Source organism: Drosophila subpulchrella, unplaced genomic scaffold, assembly GCF_014743375.2.
Source record: "Drosophila subpulchrella strain 33 F10 #4 breed RU33 unplaced genomic scaffold, RU_Dsub_v1.1 Primary Assembly Seq354, whole genome shotgun sequence".
NCBI classification, from domain to species: domain Eukaryota; kingdom Metazoa; phylum Arthropoda; class Insecta; order Diptera; family Drosophilidae; genus Drosophila; species Drosophila subpulchrella.
Genome location: NW_023665577.1, coordinates 3,998,947 through 4,019,341, shown reverse-complemented (window position 1 = coordinate 4,019,341; position 20,395 = coordinate 3,998,947). Strand labels below are relative to the sequence as shown.

Sequence of the window (20,395 nt, the reverse complement as noted above, 5' to 3'; positions counted from 1 at the left end):
TTTATTAAGGTAAATATATTTATTTTTAAAAATCGTAGGCCTAACATCTAACATTTTTCAGGAATTCAATATTTAAACTATATTATCACAAAAAATATCAGAGTCCCAGCATTTAAAATAAATATAAAACATTTTAGTTGGGCAAATCGGTAAACTTAAACTTGAGTGGTATATTGGGCAGGTTGATAAGAGCAGAGCGGAAAGCATTCTTGGTGGAATGATTAAACTCCACATTGAAGTTTCGCAGGATTCTAGCAATGCCCAGCTCCAGTTCCATTTCCACGATGCGTTTTCCCACGCACATTCGAGGTCCAAATCCGAAGGGCAGGAACACGAAAGGATTTTTGGTCCTCAGATCGTTTGCAGGGCATTTTCCGGCGGAGTCGCTGGCGTTTCGTAGCCAGCGTTCTGGTAGAAACTCTTTAGCCTTTGGGAAGTGCTCCTCGTTGTGGAGGGAACTTATGGGAACCATGGACATAAAGGTACCGGCTGGTACCCTATAGCCGCTTATTACAGTATCCCTAGTTAGACCACGGGCATTTACAACAGTTAGGGGATAGATACGCTGGGATTCCTTAAGGCAGGCGCGCAGATAGGGGACGTTCTTCATAGACGCCTCAGTGAACTCGGAGTCCTTGTTGGGCAGCACCTTCATCACCTCCTCCCGCAGCTTGGCCTGCTTTTCCGGATTCTTGGCGAGGCACAGCAAGAGAGCCGTAAAGGTGCTTGAGGTCTAGATACAAATAGATATATTATTGCTATGACTATTATGAGTTTTCCTAACTACCAACCGTATCCACTCCGGCCATCAGCAGGTCCATGGCCATAACGGTGGCAAATTTCTTGTCAACTTTAAGTAGTTTTTCCAGAACGCTTTGCTCATTCTCCGGACGCACTACACCTTCCTTGGCCTCCTTCTCCAACCTCTCGATCGCTTCGTCCACATAAGTCGAGCTAATGTTCTGCAGACCATCCAGGGCTTCTAGCATTTTCTTTAACTTGGGAGTTGTGATGTATCGCCAGAGAGAGGGTTTTATTTCCAGATCGGCTGAGATCAAGAAGAAGTCCTCCAGGTGCTTGAAAAGCTTGCTGGCTTCGCTGTTCTCTTCTGACTCTTTAAGCAAACCCAACTGTTTGTCCAGAGCCACTACAGACACTGATTCAAGGGTCCAACGATTGATGTGGTTGATAAAATCGTCAGGTACCTCCTGAGTGGTGGAGTCCCTTATGTCCTTAATTCTACAAAACGATATACTTTTATAAATATTCTTTAGTTGAAGTAAGCTATTTTACCGCTGCACAAACTCCTGGTTAACCTGTGACATCTTTTTAAAGTACAACCTAACATTCTTGGGCTGCATAAGTAAGGGGTTTACGAGGGATCGAAAGTCTCCCCAGGATTTGCCCTGTGAGGGAATAAGCCCTTGAACTCCCTCGAAAAAGTCTTTTCTGTATACGGTTCGATGATATTGCAACGTTTCACTGCCCGGCCGGAATGGCCACACACCTTCATTCCGGAATATCACCTCGAAATCCTTGGGATTGTGCGTAATCACAAAGCCAGGACTTCCCATCATTCCGGCCATATAAAATACATTTCCGTAATCCTGACGCATTGCGTAAAACAATTCTATCAATTCCATATTCTTGTATTTTCCACCAGGCAATGCAATTTTTGCGAATAGAGATAACATATTGGGGCGGGGAATCTCTTCGAATGGTTTGGCTTTTAGCCATTCCGGATCGTCTCTGACCTCAGCTGTAGCCACATTTGTCTGCCAACGCTAAAATATAGTTAAATTAAGAGATATACATTGTGGGCAGACGGTACAATTTTGATATTAATATTGTTAGTATCTTCCCTTTGAGAATTATTCTTAAACTGATGTTATATCGCATTTATTTCGATTTTATTGGATTGCTTATGATGAAGCAGTATTTGTTTACCTGTTGACTAGCAGAAAAGAGTGCCGCCTTTTGAGACTGTTGTATTATAAGACCGATACGCCCCTTCAACATATTTTGCCACGCTTTTAACTTTGCTCGTTCACGGTCAAAGTGAAACTACCCATACCCAGCGATTGTTCTATTAGCTTAATATTTTTCTAACGCCCGGCGAGCTTTATTGCTGAATTCGGCGAAAACAACACTCTAAAAGATAGATTGGGAGCGAAAGAGAGGGAGCGCAAAACAGGTTCGCGAGTATTTAAGAATTGCTAAGGAAAACATATGGCAAGCATTCAGTCACTCATAAAGCTACTTATGTATTTAACATGTCATGATATGGACTAAAATATACGCCATAATCATCTCAATAGATCTAGCTAAATTTTATAAAGGTGTAAAGGCGATAAACAAATAATACATAAGAAGATTTAAAATAAGTTTTTGTAAATTCAAAATATATAAAGTTTTAGAAGGTTTGACTGCAAATACTATTCCAAACAATGTACCCAAACTTATGCGAGTCAAAATAATCAGTATCATCAATCATGGGATTGGTCATTTTTAGTGGCATAGGTTCTAAAATATTGTTAGACTAAAGAGAGAGATTTAGGCGAACACTTTATCTTATCAGCTGGGAATTAAACTCAAATTCAGCAGACAAAGAGATTTCGCGTAACTCTTTGCCTTAACAGACAATTTCAAAACTTTACATACCAATTATTTCTCATTGCATCAGACCAGTTGAACTTTAGATCACTTGTTGGGTGTGGGAATTATAGTCTGATTAAAGCGGGAATCAGATACCGTTCCACATAAACAATAAAAAATCGACCGTAGGCTTCCATTTCTTATTTAGACAGTATTTTATTTATGTCAGAATTTTCTCTGTGTTGATATCACTTTGTCATCATACAGCCGCTAAAACTAGGTTTGTAACTATAAACAAGGAAGTACGCTATAGTCGAGTACCTCGACTATCAGATACCCTTTACTCAGCTAAATGGACCAAAGGGAAATGGAGATATGCAAGCAGCAAGGCGAGATTGAAATGCGCCACCTATCTGCGACCTAAACATATGGTTATATGGGCGGTAGACAGATTCATAGATTTTATCTAGCATGAAAATTGTGGGCGGTTTGTGGGCGTTAGAGTGGGCGTGGCATATTCGCGTAACAAACTTGCGCTGCGTACAAGGCTACGGAACCTAAATCTGTAATCCCAAATGGTTTCCAAGGTATCGGCGTTCATATTTACCATTTTTTTAAGTTTGTGGGCGGTTAAAGTGGGCGTGGCAAACTTTTTTTGGGTCAATCGATAGTTATTAATGAGAAAAATACATTTCAGTTAAAATTTTTATTCTAGCATCAAAACTGTAGGAGCCACAATTTTGGGCGGTTTGTGGGCGTTAGAGTGGGCGTGGCACCCTGCTGAAATAAACTTTCGCTGCGCAAGAAGGTCAGGAATCTGCATGCCAAATCCCAATAGCCTAGCTCTAATAGTTTCCGAGATCTCAGCGCTTATACGGACAGACGGACATGGCTTGACCGACTCCGGCTAGTGATTCTGATCAAGAATATATTTACTTTATGGGGTCGGAAACTCTGCCTTCTAGCTGTTACATACTTTCCGATGAATCTAGTATACCCTTTTACTCTACGAGTAACGGGTATAAATATGGAATGCCAAAGGTATCACAACAAAATCACTTTGTCAATTTTTAGATCTGTTACTCCAATTAAATGAAAAGAACAATATATTAGTTGGGCAAATCAGTAAATTTGAACTTAAGCGGAATATTCGGTAGATTTATCAATGCAGAGCGGAAGGCATTCTCCGTGGGATAGTTGAATTCAACGTTGAAGTTCCGAATGAGTCGAGCTGTTCCCAACTCCAGTTCCATTTCCACTATGCGTTTTCCTACACACATGCGGGGTCCAAAACCGAAGGGGAGGAACACGAAAGGATTTGTGGACTTCAGCTCGTTTGCCGGACACTTGGCCTCTGAATTCTTAGGGGTTCGTAGCCAACGCTCTGGGAGGAACTCTGAAGCTTGCGGGAAGTACTCATCTCTAGTCAGGGCATTCAGAGGATCGATGGACACATAGGTTCCAGCTGGCACTTGGTATCCACTGAGAACTGCGTCTCTGGAAAGGACTCGAGCATTTCCGACAATCACTGGGTAAACGCGCTGGGACTCCTTAATGCAGGCTCGCAGATAGGGGATGTTCTTCATAGACGCCTCAGTGAACTCGGAGTCCTTGTTGGGCAGCACCTTCATCACCTCCTCCCGCAGCTTGGCCTGCTTCTCCGGATTCTTGGCAAGGCACAGCAAGAGAGCCGTAAAGGTGCTCGATGTCTTAATGGAAATTACAATGATATTATTATATTTTATGCAGATCATTATATGAATTACTCACTGTGTCCACTCCAGCCATCAGCATGTCCATGGCCATAACGGTCGCCACCCTTCTGTTGACTTTAAGCAGTTTCTCGAGGACACTTTGCTCATTCTCCGGACGCACCACACCCGCCTTGGCCTCCTTATCCAACCGATCTATAGCTTCGTCGACGAAGGCCAAAATGACTTCCTGGATACGATCGAGGGCTTTCAGCAATCGCTTTAACTTGGGAGTTTTAATATATCGCCAGGGCGAGAGCTTCATTTCAAGGTCCGCAGATACTACAGAGAATTCATCCAGGTAGTGGAAAAGTCTGAGTGCTTCGCTGTCCTTCTTCGAATCCTTGAGTAATCCTAGCTGCTTATCCAGAGCCACCATAGATACGGATTCTAGGGTCCAGCGTTTGATGGTGTCTATAAAATCCTCCGGAGCCTCCAGAGTGGTGGGATTCCTCAATTCTTTTATACTTTTAGGGAAAGTTATTAATAAGATTAGATAACAAATTAAAGATTTTATGAGAGTTGCCTACCGCTGCACAAACTCCTGGTTGACTTGCGACATCTTATTGTAATACAGTCGCACATTCTTCGGTTGCATGAGAACGGGATTAACAACGGTCCTGAAGTCTCCCCACGGTTTCCCCTGAGAGGAAAGGATGCCCATAACGCCCTGGTAGAACTATTTTCTATACTCCTCACGATGATACCGCAGTGTATCCTCTCCAGGACGATGGGGCCACACTCCCTCGTTTCGGAAAACCACCTCGAAGTCCTTGGGATTGTGTGTGCTCAGAAGAGGTGGGTAACCCATTATTCCTGGCATGAAATATATGTCGCCGTAGTCCTGTCGCATGGCCTCAAACATGTCCAATAGTTCCATGTTCTTGTACTTTCCACCGGGCATGAACGTCTTCATCATCAATGCTATCACATTGGTGCGAGGGACCTGATCAAATGGCTTGGCCTGCAGCCATTCCGAATCCTCTGTAGCTTCAGCAGTTGCAACATTAGTTTGCCAGCGCTAAAAATGGTAAGGTAATATTGTGTTTACATATATGAATTCTTTGTTTGTTTTCCTCCCTTATCTTACAATTATAGAAACATGATAAACGTCCTGATAGTTCATAGACTATTTGTTTATATTTAATACATGCATATACCTGTTGTGCGCTGAGCAAGAGAGCAGCTTTTTGAGACTGAATTAATAATACACCACTGCGCACTTTCAGCATTTTTGCGATGCTTAGAACTATTCCCGTTCACCGCCAAAATTGAACTGAGAACCGAGTATACGTTCTAATAGCTTTATAATTCTAACAGAGAGATAGCGAGAAACAGAGAGCATGTATTGTAGAGCATAGTTACTTGCCCTGGGAGGGAACTATCCCTTGAACTCCCTCGAAAAAGTCTTTTCTGTATACGGTTCGATGACATTGCAACGAGTCACTGCCCGGCCGGAATGGCCACACACCTTCATTCCGGAATATCACCTCGAAATCCTTGGTATTGTGCGTCATCACAAAGGCAGAGCTTCCCAACATTCCGGCTATATAAAGTTCCTTTCCGTAATCATGATGCGTTGCGACAAAAATTTCCATCAATTCCTTATTCTTGTATTTCCACCGGGCAAAGAAATTTTTGGCGAACAGAGATAACATATTGGCACGAGGAATCTCTTCGAATGGTTTGGCTTGGAGCCATCCCGAACCGTCTCTGTTCTATTTGCTCTATATTTTTCTAACGCCCTACGAGCTTTATTGCTGAATTCGGCGAAAACAATTCCCTGAAAGATAGAGAGGGAGAGTCAAACAGGTTCGCGAGTGTTTGAAAATTGCTAAGGAAAACATAGGGCAAGCATTTGGTCATTAAAAAAGATAGATGTGTATTTTATTTGGCATGATATAGATTAAAATATTTCGCTGAATCATATCAGCAGATCTAGCTGAATCGAATGGGTGTAAATTAAGAAAGCTGATAAACAATTAATACATAAAAAGGTTTATAAGAATTTGTTATACTCTTGCAGAGGGTATATTGATTTCAGTCAGAAGTTTGCAACGCAGTGAAGGAGACGTTTCCGACCCCATAAAGTATATATATTCTTGATCAGCATGACTAGACGAATCGATCTAGCCATGTCCGTCTGTCCGTCTGTCCGTTTGTCCGTCCGTTTCTACACAAACTAGTCTCTCAGTTTTAAAGCTATCGGGCTGAAACGTTCCCAAAAGGCTTATATCTTTTGCAGGTAGTATATAAGTCGGAACCAGCCGGATCGGACAACTATATCTTATAGTTCCCATAGGAATAATCGGAAAAAAAATTTTAAAAAATTATATCTTTGGTGTTTTTTAGCTTATAACCTCCTAAGCTTGGAAATACAATTTTTTAATTAGTTTTGAGTTTCGAATTAAATTTTATTGAAATCGGACGACTATATCATATAGCTGCCATAGGAACGGTCGTATAATCGGTGGGAAAATAATATGAAACATATTATAGATTCGGTGTTTTTTAATATATAACCTCCAACGCTTGGAAATAACATTTTTTAATTAATTCTGAATTTCGAATTAATTTTCATCAAAATCGAACGACTATATCATATAGCTGCCATAGGAACGATCGGAAAATTGGTGGAAAAATAATATGAAACAAATTATAGCTTCGGTGTTTTTCAACATATAACCTCCTACTCGGAAATAACATTTTTTAATTAGTTTTGAATTTCGAATTTAATTTTATCAAAATCGGACGACTATATCATATAGCTGCCATAGGAACGATCGGAAAATTGGTGGGAAAATAATATGAAACAAATTATAGCTTCTGTGTTTTTTGACATATTATCATTGGGAATATCATACCTGCAAGGGTATACAAACTTCGGCATGCCGAAGTTAACTTCCTTTCTTGTTTTATTTAAAATCAATTAAGTTTTAATAGATATGGCTGCAAATACTATTCCAAACAATACACCCAAATTTATGCGAATCAAAATAATCAGTATCATCATTCATGGGATTGTTCATTTTTATTGGCATAGGTTCAAAAATATTGTTAGGCTAAAGAGAGATATTTGGGCGAACACTTTATCTTATCAGCTGGGAATTAAACTCAAATTCAGCAGACAAAGAGATTTCGCGTAGCTGTTTGCCTTGACAAACAATTTCAAAACTTTACATGCCAACTATTTTTTATTGCATCAGACCAGTTGAACTTTAGATCACTTGTTAAGTGTGGGGATTATAACCTGATTAAAGTAGGAATAAGATACCGTTCCACATAAACAATAAAAAATCGACCGCAGGTCTCCATTTTTTTATTTAGACAGTATTTTATTTATGTTTACCATATATATGTATTTGTTCAAACACCAAAAAGTTTTGTCTTACTAATCAAATTGTTGGCATATCATATATGTATAATAGTTGCAATCTGATGAAGTATGCAAATTTACGTGTACTCGTATAGGGAAATATAAATATTCGTTTAGATTAATGACTTAAGAGTATTTTACAAATTAATTAAAGTTGCACAAATCGTTCGAGTTTGCATACGATAAGCATATTTTTACATGACAATTTCCGCGCGAAACAATTTGGCACGCTGGGCAAAGAATATAGATAATATATATAGTATGTTTATATGGGGCGATTCAGAAGATTTCATTCGTTGACTCTAAGGACTAAGTGTCTATGACAGTTTCGTATAGTATTTATAAGATAATTCCTTTAGCATTGAGCAGGGTTAACTAGCGGATTAACTGGAACTAGTCCTGGTTGGCAGATCCATTCGTCTGCTGGTAGTTGCACACGATCTTCGCGGCATCATTCATCATCTTGGCCGTGGAGCGGACGAGGAACATCAGATGACACTCGTCGTAGACGGTCAGCTCGACCCGGGTGCGCACTAGTCCATGGAGAACTGTGGCCCGTTCCAGATCCAACCATCGCTGCAGTGCCAGTTCCCGTTCCTTGACCGAGCCCGTGAGCGCCACATCCGAGGGACCCCAGAGCACAAACTCCAGGACGGCCTTCGCCTTGGACAGGGATTCGGCTCGCTCCTGCTGCAGGATGTCCGCCAGGATGGGGGTGATCTTTGTGGCGGGCAGCATGTCGACCAAGGCGGAGTGGGCGCACTTGCACAGCGTACCCATGGGCTCGTCGTCGTCATTGTTGTTTCTACGGGCGGATGGCATAAGTTTATAACTAAGATGTATTATTTTAATTGATTATAATCACTCACCCCTGCAGCACACAAAGCCGCGCCTGGGCATCCTTGTTGTCCATGTCCTTGGACAGCACCACATTGGACAGACTGAGCGGCGTCTCTTCGATCGCCTTGGCCTGCAGGTTCTTCATTCCGTTGACCAGCTGCAGCATGATGAAGGCCACCTCCCGGGTCATCACATCATCGAATGCTGGCATGGCATTTGCATTGACCGATCCATCATCAGCACCCATCGACGTGGCCGAGGATTCCTCGTTGAGGGTACTCAGATTCTGCACCGACACCACATTCCTCAGATTCCCAGCCAGCGATCCATTTCCATCCTTCAGCCCACTGAGATTCGGAATGGAGCCGCGGAAGTTGAAGTTGCTCTTGTCCAGAACCTGCGACTTGCCCTTGAGTATTGCTCCGATCGATTGGAGGGTCTCTAGCTGCAACCTGGGCAGCACTGAGATGGTGGCCTGCAGCAGGGTCACCTCCGTCGAGGGCATCAGTGGCAATTGGTAGCTGGGCACCAGGTCACAGAATTCGGTCACCGGGTTGAGCACGTCGCTCACACCGCCGGTCAGCTGGCTCAGTTCACCACCCACTCCGGCCAGTTGGTTGCAGTCCGCCGACAGGGCCAAGGTCACCGGCGATGAGCTCCATAGGGCGGCATGGAAGGCCTTCTTGCCCACCACAAAGGCCTGGGTTCCCTCCAGAATGGTGAAGTCCTCGTAGCGCAAGTTGATGGCATTGGCCAGAGGACGCAGTGCTGTCGGCACCACTGGAGTTTGCTGAAGCTGGATGGGATTACGATCAAGAGTAGGTATTAGTTATCAGAAGAAACTATATGGATAAACACAAATCCCCACCTGATCTAGCACCTGGGCGAGGGCCTCGTGATTGGCCACCACCACGGCGGTGTAGTTATCCTCGATGGTCTTGTGCACGACACTGCGTCCCTTGCGCATGCGCAAACGATTCGTGGCCTTGCTGCGGTTCTTGTTGGCCTGTAAAAGTTATTTAAGTTAGCTTATGAATTTGTATTAGTTATATTTAAGTAGAACCCACCTGTGGCATGCCCCAGACGCTGTCGTTGATGTCCGTGGCCACATCGCCGCCCGCCTCGCTTCCGTAGTAGCTGTACGGAGCATAGATATCGAACTCGCCCACCTCACTGCCTGCATAGGAGGCCGAGATGATGCGTGGAATGTTGGCTGAAAGAGGTAGGAGATCCATTATTATATAAATTTGGGTAAAGAACAAAATAGCTCTAAAGATATTCGATCTATCAGCAATTTCTCAATGTAATGTCCATAAATTAATTTGCTGTTTCCAAAAAATTACGTTTTTCAATAAATTGTTATTTCATTTGATATTCCTTTTGTTGAGGTTTGACAGTACGAATTTCTTGGTTAATCGTGTGATAACAAACTCTTAAAGATTTATCGTTTGTAAAATAAACATCACATTGAGAAACCGAATGTGTCTTCCCAAAAAATGTACCTTCATTTTAACATTCTCTGATAGATTACAAACTTGAACTTTAACATGACGTTGAGAAAACGGCCCCACATTTGACCACAAATATGATTGATGTGTACAATCAAGACATAAGGAGTTTAAGAAAGACCAGAAAACCTACCCAAGCTGTTATTCAATCCATAGTTTCGCACCGGTCCGTACTCGCTGCGCGTGTAACTGGCAATGGAGGCCGTATCCGAGTAGATGTTATTGCGTCTCGTGGCCTGGGTCAATCTCTGACCCGCCACGGAAAGGTCAATGTTACTGCGCGTGGGCGGAGGAGGAGGCGTTGATGTGGAGGGCGTGGGCGTGGTATTGCCATTAGCCGTTGGTGGCGGCGGAGAACCCATCTTGACGAACTCGTACATGTTCTCGTAGTCGCGCTTGTCCTTCAGATAGCTATCGATGGTGCTGTTGATCTTGCGCACCGAATCCTTGAGGCTGCTCCGTTGGGCAGCATCCGCTGCATCTAGGGATCGCTGCTCGAAGATCTCCAGTTTGCTGGAGATGGACATCTTCGGCTCGCTCTTCTTCTGCGGCTGTCGCTCGAAGGTGCTGGTCCTACTGTTCGCAGCCGATACGGACTTCCCTGCCTCCTGGCCAATGGTGTTGGCACTTGTCTTGGCCATCGTCTTGCCCTGATCCGTGGCTACATTGTCACCGTTTGACGAGCAAATGGAGATAGTGTCGGTGAGGACTCCGCGCTTGCGCACCAGTTCCAGCTGGGCCTCCCGCTCCCGCATACTGGCCGTGCGCTCCGGCTTCCGTGGGGCGATGGAGGAGCGGATTTCCCCTGGGGAATAGGGAAAACAGATGTTGTTAAGTGAAGGGTTCTCTTTAAGCAATTAGTGAATTAGCTAAATAATGCTAGCAATTCATGGTTGACTTAAATGGATGAGTAAAACCTTAAAAAACATTTATCGATCAATAGAATTGTGAAATTTGTCTAGTTTACTTCTTACAACCATATGGCTTTTAAACACTTTGAATAGGAAAGTTAAAAATTACGAACGTTCTGTGCTTATCTGTCTTTGTCTTTAAATTCAATCATACAATTATAATATAATATTGAATTTAATTTTTATAGAGGCCTTTATCTATATATATAAAACTGTCGCTATCATTTTAGGAATAAATGCCGAGTTAAGGCCAGTAAAACCACAGCTTTAACATGCTTACGATATATACTTTCTGTAGTTTGGATTTGTGCGCACACAAGCTGCCCGCAAAGAAATACGATTGTTGTTGTATTCATTATATTTAAGCAAACTTATGCTAGCATATTATAATCTGTCTAAAGAATTTGCGTTATATGTATATGTTATTGCGTTAGAAAAATATTATATTAATTTAAGACACTCTCTGATGGGTTACTTAATCGATACTAAGTATAAACTGTGAAACATATTTGATCATAAGAATATTTCATGCGATATGAGGTACATTTATTAATTTGAACTTGTAAGCATTTTTACATACACATTGGTGCTATTAGTTTCTTTAAATATTGAAAGATTTTTGGTTTCATTTTTATTGCTCTTCAGATGTTCCCAAATTGTGAACAGCTCAAGTACCAATTAAAGAGGTACAGAGAGAAGCTCTTCACTGCCATATTGTAATTTATTCATAAGATTTCCCAGGCTGTCCTCAAATTTGCCTGGCCTTCATGGGGCGATGCCAAATGTTAGCTGGCACCCGAGAATTGTGGAGAATCCACCAGTTCCTCCCTGCCCCTCCTGCTTTTCACCGGGGCCAAGTAGTTAGACAACCTGTGAGTACTAATTGCGATTTTGACCCAAATTCGTGCCAAATTACAATTCGCATGGTGCTGTTGGCTGGTCAGGTTGAGTGTGGTGGCTCTGCTCTTGGATCTGGGGCTAGTCGAGATGTCTAACAAATGGCTCTCTGGATCTGGCCGTTTTTTCATGACCAGGTGCCAGGTGCAGCGGCAGGTGTAACAAGTTCTCGCCGCATTCGCGTTGACCGCAAAGTGTCAGGCCGAAAGAAATGGGTCTCTGGTCCGCCGGTTTCTCCACCAGGCGGTTGCTTCCTTTGCTCCAGCTAACCATCAACATGTGGTTACCTCATTGGGTTGGCCTGGCTTATATTCATTTCGATTTTGTTGTTCTGTTTTTTTTTCTGTTTCAGTTTTCCTCCGCTCATCTGGCAAACTATTTTGCTCTCTGGCTTTGGCCACTTAACCCAGTTTGAGCCGGCTCATCACACTCGTTTGGATGCGGCGGATATGGTCATAAGTGGCCTACCTGTATCCGTACTTCGGTGTGTTCGGTGTGTGCTCTGTGCGCCCGTTATATTGATTAAAATGCGTAACTTGTTCTGCGTTTGGTTTTTGGGTTCTACTTTCAGGGGAGTTGCTGCTGCCAGCTTTTACCATTTACGGTGATTTTATTCGTGTTCTTGTTTCGTGTTTGTGGCTGCAATTGGAGTCAACAAGTTGGCAGAAAGAAGTGGGTGAAGTGGCCAAGACCCTTCAGACCCACATATACTATATAAGTAGTATATACATACTATGCATGAGCTGGCTGTTTTGAAGGTCGCCCAATTTCTGGGCGCTGTCAGTGAACGTGATTTGCTTACGCTTTCTTTTGGAATGCGATCGCCAAAAGTCGGGAGAAAGGGGATTTTGTGGCCCACAACTCGAGTTGGAATCGGGTCAATGGGAACGAGATTGAAATTACCATCATGAGTGCCGGAATTCCGCTTACTCATTATGCAGGAATCTCGCGAGTTTGCGCGAATCCAAGGCTTATGTGCTCTACATTTAGAAAATATTTTGTAGAAGATACTATGGAAGATTGGCTGAGCACTACAATGTTTCTTTTAAAATAATTTATAAGGTTATAACTTGTACAACCTTCTTATTAGTCATATTTTGGGCAATAGAAACCTGTTTTCTAGTGGCTTTACATATATGCATTGGTCATAGAATTGTTGAATCATAAGGTGTTTCATTTAGTTCTAAACTATTTTCAAGCGCTTTTAGAAATGGTTACCTAGATTTATTTATAATATCTGAATAGCTAAAAAAGCTATTCGCTAGCCCTAGACTATCCTTATAGGCTTTAAAGATATATGTACGTCCATCATTAATTAATTTATATATACATATTAACACAGTTCTTGATATTTTATTATATGTAAAATATATTTTAAACCTTTTAGGAAAGGGGTCCTATCAAATAGCTCAATCACCAGATATATAATTATTATTATTAACATAGGACCTTTGCTCTCATGTAAAAAGATAAGTTTTTGGGCTAAGCTAGACAACAAGTTTTGAAAGCCTTCATAAAACAATTGATACACGTTACATGAAACTCTCGAATTTTTAAGTCTTATGTTTTTGGTACTCATTATTATTCAATATATTCTAGTATTACTATTTTTGGATACCGTTGACATCCTCACTAAGGCAATCTATTAAATGGTCGACTCAGTTTAAATGGACTATTAGTTGGAAATTGGTTTGGATTTAAAGATAACCCTGGATTAAGCACTTCTTTTATAGAGAAACTCACCCAAGTTGGCGTAGACGTTGTCGGCCTTCAGCTTGACGGATCCGGTACCGGATGTCAGGGTCAGGACACTGGAGTCCACGCTGCTGGCGCTAAGCGTGGCGGTCAGCTCGGTCTTCTGCTTCCGCCGGAGTTCGGCGCTCTTGGGCGGCGGTGGGCGTGCCGGCTTGTTGGCCTCGTGGGCGCGCTGCCCCTCACTGGCGCTCGATCGAAGGGGCGGGGCAGGAGGCTTGGCCGTAACCACAGCCACCGTTTGGGCCGAAACGGAGTCACTGGTCTTGGTGATGTCCTTCACCACCTCCACGGCCGTGGGATTAATGTCAATGGGATGAATGATGACCAATCGGGGTTTCCCAGAGGGACTGCCCTCTTCCGTTCCTGTACATATTTCCGTATACATGCTGGTTTCCTTCTTGCCCAGAGATTCCCCGGTTTTGTTGCTACCTCCATTGCTTCCCATGCGCAAAAACTTTTTAATGGAGAACTTGGACTTTTGTTTTTGGGGCGGTGAAGCTGAAGGGGATTGGGATTTCTTGTCCAGGCCAGCGGCGGCCAGACATTCCTCCGACATGGAGAGATGACGCTGATTCCGTGGTGTTGGCTCTGGCGTCATGGGTTGTTTTAGGCTCAAAACGGAGCTGGCTGACTGGAGTTGCATCTGCTTGGCCGCATTGGCACGTTGCATCACGAAGGTGTTGAGGCTCCGGAACTTGGGATTGATCACGGCCCGTTCCCGCTTGTCCTTCTCCCGGATGACAGGAGCTGCCACCGCCGCCGCCGGAAGAGCTGGTTTCCTGGTGTACAGACTGCTGTTGCTGGTTATAGATGCAGTTGCAGGTGCTGTGGCAGCACCTGTTGCTGCTGGCTGTTTCTCTCCTGGCGGTGATGACGCGGACGATGATGTCTCACCCGATGACGTGGCCTTCTCCGCTGGCTTTGCTGCCGCCTTCGCCGCCTGCTCGAACTCAACTACCAGACTGTAATCTCGCTCCGGCGTGGGCGGAGCGCTCAGCTTTGGCTCTGGCGGCGGATTCGGGGCTTTGCCCTTTTTCAGCTTGGCCTCGTCGGAGGCTACCAGATTGGCCAGATTCTCTTTGGCCAGCTGTAGACTCTCGCTGGACTTGGAAATGGCCGACTGCAGCTGGCTGATGAATTGCTGCTCGGCGCAGCTGGGTTGCCGTTTGCCCAGGAAGCTTTTCAGTTGGTTGTTAGTGTTCGAATTATTGTTGGGATGGCTATTGACAAGTGGTTTCACCGGCAGTTCTGGCTTTTTGAGGCCATGTAGAAACGAGGGCCTGGCATCGATCTTCATGGGTGGTGGCGGTGACTTGGGCAGGGCAGGAAGCTGTTGTTCCACCTCCTTTGGTGACGACAATTGCTTTTGCTTCTGCTCGAGACTATTATCCGGATCGGCACTGCCATCGGGTTCGCCATGGAGCTCCCTGCTCTTGACAGCCGGCTTGGGCACTGCCTGATCACCAATCTGTATATCCTCGTAGTCCGAGTTATTGGTGCTAGCACTGAGCTTCTTCTCCGAGAGAAGTTGTCCACCCATCGCCGTTCCCTTGGCCAAACCCAAGTTCTTGTACTCGCTGCCCAGGCTAATACCAATTCCAGAATCCGATTCACTACGGATCATATTGTAGGCATTCTCCTCATCAGAACTTCCGTCAAAGCTGCTGCCCGTGGAGTCCAGGGCGTCATCCGAGCTGCACTTGGTCACAATTAGGCCGTCGGAGGTGATTTTGCTTGTCATGAAGTTGCCCTCGTGGAGATTATAGCTGGCCGCCCGGGTTTTCGAGCTCAACAGCATATCCGTGATGTATTGAGAGCTGGAGTAGTGGGAGTTACCGGAACTCTCCGTCTGGGCGGCAGTGGCCACGCCCACCTGTTCGGAGTACTTGCCATCGGGTAGATTCTCATAGCTCAACTGGGTCTCCACCACATCATAGTAGGCGGATACACCATTCTCCGTGTCCGAGCAATTGCTGTCCGTATCCGAGTATTTGTGGCACACATTCACCTTGGGTTTGGTCTGGTCCCTGGTGATGGGTGCATTCCTCGCAATGGGCTTCTTAAGGTCGAGAAATGGCTTCGGGGAATCACTCAGCGCACTCAGCTCGAATTTAATCTTGCTATTGGTGTTGGTGGAGGAGGAAGTTGAAATGGTGTTGCCGCCGGAAGAGGAGGCCGACGCACTTGTCTCACTAAGCTTCTGCTTCTGCTCCAAGGTCTCGGAAATCTCGTCTAGGAGAGACTTCTCCATGGCTCTTTCTATGGGCGGACTATCCTTTCCATCGCGAGAGGATGTGCCTGTTGATGTTGATGTGGTGGCCGTTCCCGTTGTGCTTTTGGTCATGGTTAGCGTGGGCGTTAGGGTGGTGGTCACCTTTTTGGTAACACTGGCAGTTCCCGTAGCTATAGTTGTACTACTGCTTTTGATGGCTGTTGTTGTGGTTATGGTGGCTGGTTTGGTTTTGGCTGCTGGTGTTGCCCCAGCCGGTGTTGCAACTGCTGTGCTTTTGCTTTCCGCCGGCGCACTTTTTGCTGGGGTCGATGGCGACGCCGCTTTGCCAATGGGCTGGCCAAAAGGCATCACATTGATGGTCAAAGTCTGCTTCTTGCCCTCCTTGTCCACCTGAGGGGCTCCCAGTTTGAGGGCGGCAAAGGATTTCTTGATATTCTCCTCAGCATCGCCTAGGAGATTGCCATTGTTCATATTGAAGTCGGTGTTGGCCCTGGTAATCCTCTTCAGCTCCACCGTCTCCTCGTCATCTGTCTCGGTGATGGCCATGTCATCGTGCTCATTGCCAAGATTCATGAAATCGTGATCGTCATCGTCATCATCGTCTTCCGACCACTCTCCCCCATAGCCAATGACCTCGTGGAGCTGCTTGGGAAAGCACACCTTTCCGCCCTTTGAGCTTGAGGATTTTCCAGAGCCACTACTTCCTGAGGTGGAGGTGGAACTGGTCAGTCTCACGCCAAAAGCCTTCTTAATGATGCTCTTCGCGGGGGTCTTGTGCTTGTTGGGGTAATCCGTTTTAACCTCTGGCTTATGACTGCCACCCATTTTGGAGGCGGCTGCTGCAGCGGCTGCCTTGTGCTCGTCCTTGGACTTGAAGCAATTCGAGCACAAATCCTTCTTCCAGGCATTCTGGGTAAAGTGCGAACAGATCGAGGACGACATCGCTAGGGATTTCCTTTTTGCTTACTGCTCACTCTGATGAACAACCTTAGGCCATATTCTGCAAAGGAAAAAAATACGAAAAATAAATAAGTGGTCGTGAGTTATGGTTTGCTGATGATGATGGTGTTGTTAGTTAGTTCACTTCGTAAGCCTAAACTTTCTTTGCAAAATATTGCGCAAGCTCACAATTAACTTTCACTGGCCGCCTGCAACGCAATCTGAACTTCTGCCGCATGACTCAATATTGATTGAGTGGACAAGTTGAGCCATGTGGTCATCCTTCCCCCGAAATCGTGGCCACATGATGCCATTTGCCCAGGCAACAGCTTATCAATCAATCTTCATCTTGATAATGGAATTATTGAAATTTTGCTGATGATGATGGGGCTGCTGTGCAGTTGACTGCATGGATTGCCAGAAAAGCCTTGATGGGTAGTTGGGAAAATGTGGAAAAATAGTAAGGGACGGCTAGATGGGCTGACAACCACATAATTAACTTTGATTGTCACATCACAAACATTCGATTGCTGTTGGGTAACCGCCAGTTGTTAACTTGGCTACTGTTTGCCGTTTATTTGGTCCCCTGTTTGCAAATGACTTTCTAAACCCGGCCCAAACTGCATGTGCAACATGTTAGCGGGTCAAACAAAACAAAAACCTAGGAAATGCCACACAAATAAAACAGACAGACAACTCATTTACAGCTTTTAAATTGACGGCTTTATTTGGCCAGAGCTTCTAGAAATGATTCAAAGGCAAACTGGTTTCCTTCTAAGGAGTTGACCACTCATTTTGATAATTTCCCGTACAAAGAGAGAATGATTTGTGGTTCTGTGAAATTTCCTAGAACTTTATTAGGCTAATTTAATGAGTAATTTGTGAGAACTTTTATGGCCAACTTTTATTCTCAAAAGTTTGTGGACGTACTAATTTTGTGAATGCTTTTCAGACACTTTATGGTCATATCTTCTTATTATACTCGCAGTCATATCATTGGCAGATCAAATTACTTGCCAACGAATTATGACTTTTTATCTGGAAGATCTGCCTAGAATGACTTTAACCATTTTCGGGCGTTTCTTCTGAACCACTTCTCACTACTGCCAGCAACACCACATCAGCTAACAATGTAACGATTTTGAGGTCTTTAAGCCATTAACTTCTTCTTATGGCTGTAAGCATCTACGCAAGTATGTCACCTGAGCCAAAACAGGTACACTTATAAAAACTAAAGAGTTATTAAAAGTAAAATAAATTAATATATTATAAGCTATATATTATAAAATAAATATAAAAACATAAACAAATAGATCTCTAAATATTTCATTTAAATACAAAAACACAATATTCAATAGAAAACATTAAAAAGTCAAAGTCAAATGAATAGGCTTAAATTAAGGCGCGAATCATTAAATAAAATGAATTTCTTAGTTTATTGAAATAGATTTGCATAGTACTATCTTAGTTTAAAATCCCTAAAGTAACTATAACTGTTACATTTAATACATCTACATATATTCAAAAATTAAAAACTGCAATGGAAAAAAAAGAAAAATAAACTTTAAATCAATTTTAAAAATATTGGATTTACTAATTTTTTTATCAGTGAAGTAAAGGCGCCGAATTGGAAGAGTGTTGCTGGTGCTGCTGGCGTTTTTAGCGATATTGCTGCTGTCGCGGCGACAACACCCACAGCGGCAACAATGAAGATGACAACACTACAGCTTTTGGCCTGTTTTTGTTTGTTTTGGCCAACATTTATCAAAGCCAGCGCCAAGGAAAGTTGACCCATTGTTAAATGTTGCCGGCGTGCTCGACTTCTGTTGCTGCCACGCTTGATTTCTGCATCGGATGGTAGTGCCACTATAGTATACTGGATCTGCAGTTTTGGGTCAGCATTTTGACTTGACGTTAATATGCATAAATCTCGGCTCTCTGTGCAATGCGGTCCCAAAAAACAATTGGCCTCAAAAGAAGATGAGGGGGGTCGAGGGAAGTTTGGTTGGGCAAATTGCATAACTGTGCCAGCTAAATGTTGCTGCCGTATTTTTTTACAATTTTTTCTTTTCTGCCCGCATTGTTACCCATAAATTTTAGCCTCCGCTCGCGGTTTTCGTTACCGTTTGTTTTTCTGTCTATTTCTGCTACGGCTTTTTTGTTTGTTAATTGTTTGAATTTTTTCTTTCACTCATTTGCATTCGGTTGCGGAATCGATTGGCCATTTATTTATGGCCACACACAAACTCAGCGAACACAAAATCAGGCAAAAGGCGATGAGAGTTGTGCCCATTCTCATGGAAAGCAAGTGGATCGCTGGATTCGATATATCATACATGCATGTTAGCCAACATTTGAGCGCGAAAAAAGTGAAATAGCCGGGCATTTGGAAAACTGTCAAAGGCTGCAAAAGAAATGCAGAAAATTCACAACAAATTGTGGGGCCCATTTGACCATATAAAAGCAGTTTGGCCAAGACCAGCCTTCAATTCCAATCGAAATGAAGATGGTGTGGCAGCAGCAGCAGCCACTCGAAATGGAATGCAGCAGCAACATCATCGAGACAACATCTTTAAGCTATTTTTCAAGTTTGGCAGCAGGAATGCTGTTTCTGTTTCCCCCCGGTAAGATTGTTGGCCAGAAAAGAGATATCAAGCAAAGGCAAAAGTGTTACACAAATAAATCTACATAATTTTCAGGCCAGCGCTAAACTCCCGACCGAAAAGGCTAATTTATGCTTGGCCAGGACGTTAGCTTGTTAGTTGGCCAAGTTGGCCATATATGGCGAGTGGATCATGGATCACTTGAACTGACATTTGGACAGGATTTGGATTTTGATTTGGATTTGGAGATTTCAAAGGTGGGGAAAACTGTCCGTGGGCGTTACCAAACTAATCGATGTGCCGTCTGATCTGGATTTGCATTTTGCATACATACTGTCTGCCAATTGGACACACACGAAAATGCCCGTTAACGAAACCCGTTCCCCCAATTCGTTCCGGCGGGCAAAAGGCAGGTAACCCATTTCGATATTTTGCATTCTGGCGTTCTGGCGTATTTGCTTTAATCTGATCGGGCAAAACAGTTAGCTTGACCGCAGTCCAAGCAATCGAGGCCAACAGGTTTTTCGGCCCCAAGCAGGAGAGTTCTGCAGGCTATTCTTAGCCAAAAACAACATATCCTAGTCTTTGTTTGGGTTAGCTGCTTTTTTTCTTTTTCTGGTTAAGAGCTCCGGCCAGAAAGTGGGTTAAAATCGCTTGATTTAGCCCCCACCGCAGAGCAAAAATTTCAAGAACCGAATTTTAATTTAATCACCACAGAGTGTTGATTCCCATTAAAACTGAAGCCGCGCATAAAAAAAACAGGAAAGCGAAAAGCGCAAAAGCACGAAATTGAAACGAAATGAAGCGCGAGATGAGATGAGGTTAGCGGAGATGCAGATTCTATATACACTGATAAAAAAAAGTAAAAATTCCAATGATTTCATAATAAATTTAAACATTTTACGCTTTATTATCCAATGGAAATATGGAAAATGAATGGAAATATTAAATTTAACAAAGTAAAATATTTATGGTGAATACGATAAA

The 20,395-nt window shown here is 43.5% G+C and overlaps 3 protein-coding genes across 3 annotated transcripts in view; all 3 read right to left on the bottom strand.

The window, feature by feature from the left end:
* Window positions 1-4: 4 nt before the first annotated feature.
* Window positions 5-2,044, bottom strand: LOC119560063 (probable cytochrome P450 12a5, mitochondrial). The gene is made up of 4 exons (XM_037873369.1): window positions 1,948-2,044; window positions 1,294-1,784; window positions 792-1,239; window positions 5-733 (listed from the first exon to the last, which is right to left on the bottom strand). The coding sequence occupies exons 1-4, from the start codon at window positions 2,017-2,019 to the stop codon at window positions 134-136; spliced, it is 1,611 nt and encodes a 536-aa protein (XP_037729297.1). The 5' UTR covers window positions 2,020-2,044; the 3' UTR covers window positions 5-133.
* Window positions 2,045-3,541: 1,497 nt separating this feature from the next.
* On the bottom strand, window positions 3,542-5,605 carry LOC119560052 (probable cytochrome P450 12a4, mitochondrial). Its single transcript, XM_037873357.1, is given in 4 exon segments — window positions 3,542-4,304; window positions 4,366-4,813; window positions 4,877-5,367; window positions 5,507-5,605. Coding segments are annotated over 4 exon segments (1,611 nt in total). The 5' UTR covers window positions 5,579-5,605; the 3' UTR covers window positions 3,542-3,704.
* A 2,055-nt stretch (window positions 5,606-7,660) lies between these two features.
* Window positions 7,661-20,395, bottom strand: part of LOC119559847 (serine-rich adhesin for platelets) — a 39,763-nt gene continuing 27,028 nt past the window's right edge. Inside the window, exons 3-8 of the mRNA XM_037872951.1 lie at window positions 13,622-16,866; window positions 10,204-10,875; window positions 9,630-9,775; window positions 9,431-9,568; window positions 8,592-9,358; window positions 7,661-8,527 (exon numbers count right to left, since the gene is read on the bottom strand). Of these exons, the coding sequence (XP_037728879.1) occupies window positions 8,116-8,527; window positions 8,592-9,358; window positions 9,431-9,568; window positions 9,630-9,775; window positions 10,204-10,875; window positions 13,622-16,808 (5,322 nt within the window). The 5' untranslated portion in view covers window positions 16,809-16,866 and the 3' untranslated portion in view covers window positions 7,661-8,115. The remainder of the gene's footprint in view (window positions 8,528-8,591; window positions 9,359-9,430; window positions 9,569-9,629; window positions 9,776-10,203; window positions 10,876-13,621; window positions 16,867-20,395) is intronic.

Excerpts from the sequence above, each read along its gene's own strand:
- LOC119560063 (XM_037873369.1), bottom strand. The coding sequence starts at position 2,019 with ATGTTGAAGGGGCGTATCGGTCTTATAATACAACAGTCTCAAAAGGCG. Across the intron at positions 1,785-1,947 it reads TCTTTTCTGCTAGTCAACAG|CGTTGGCAGACAAATGTGGC; the intron begins GTAAACAAATAC and ends ACTATATTTTAG. Across the intron at positions 734-791 it reads TGATGGCCGGAGTGGATACG|ACCTCAAGCACCTTTACGGC; the intron begins GTTGGTAGTTAG and ends ATTTGTATCTAG.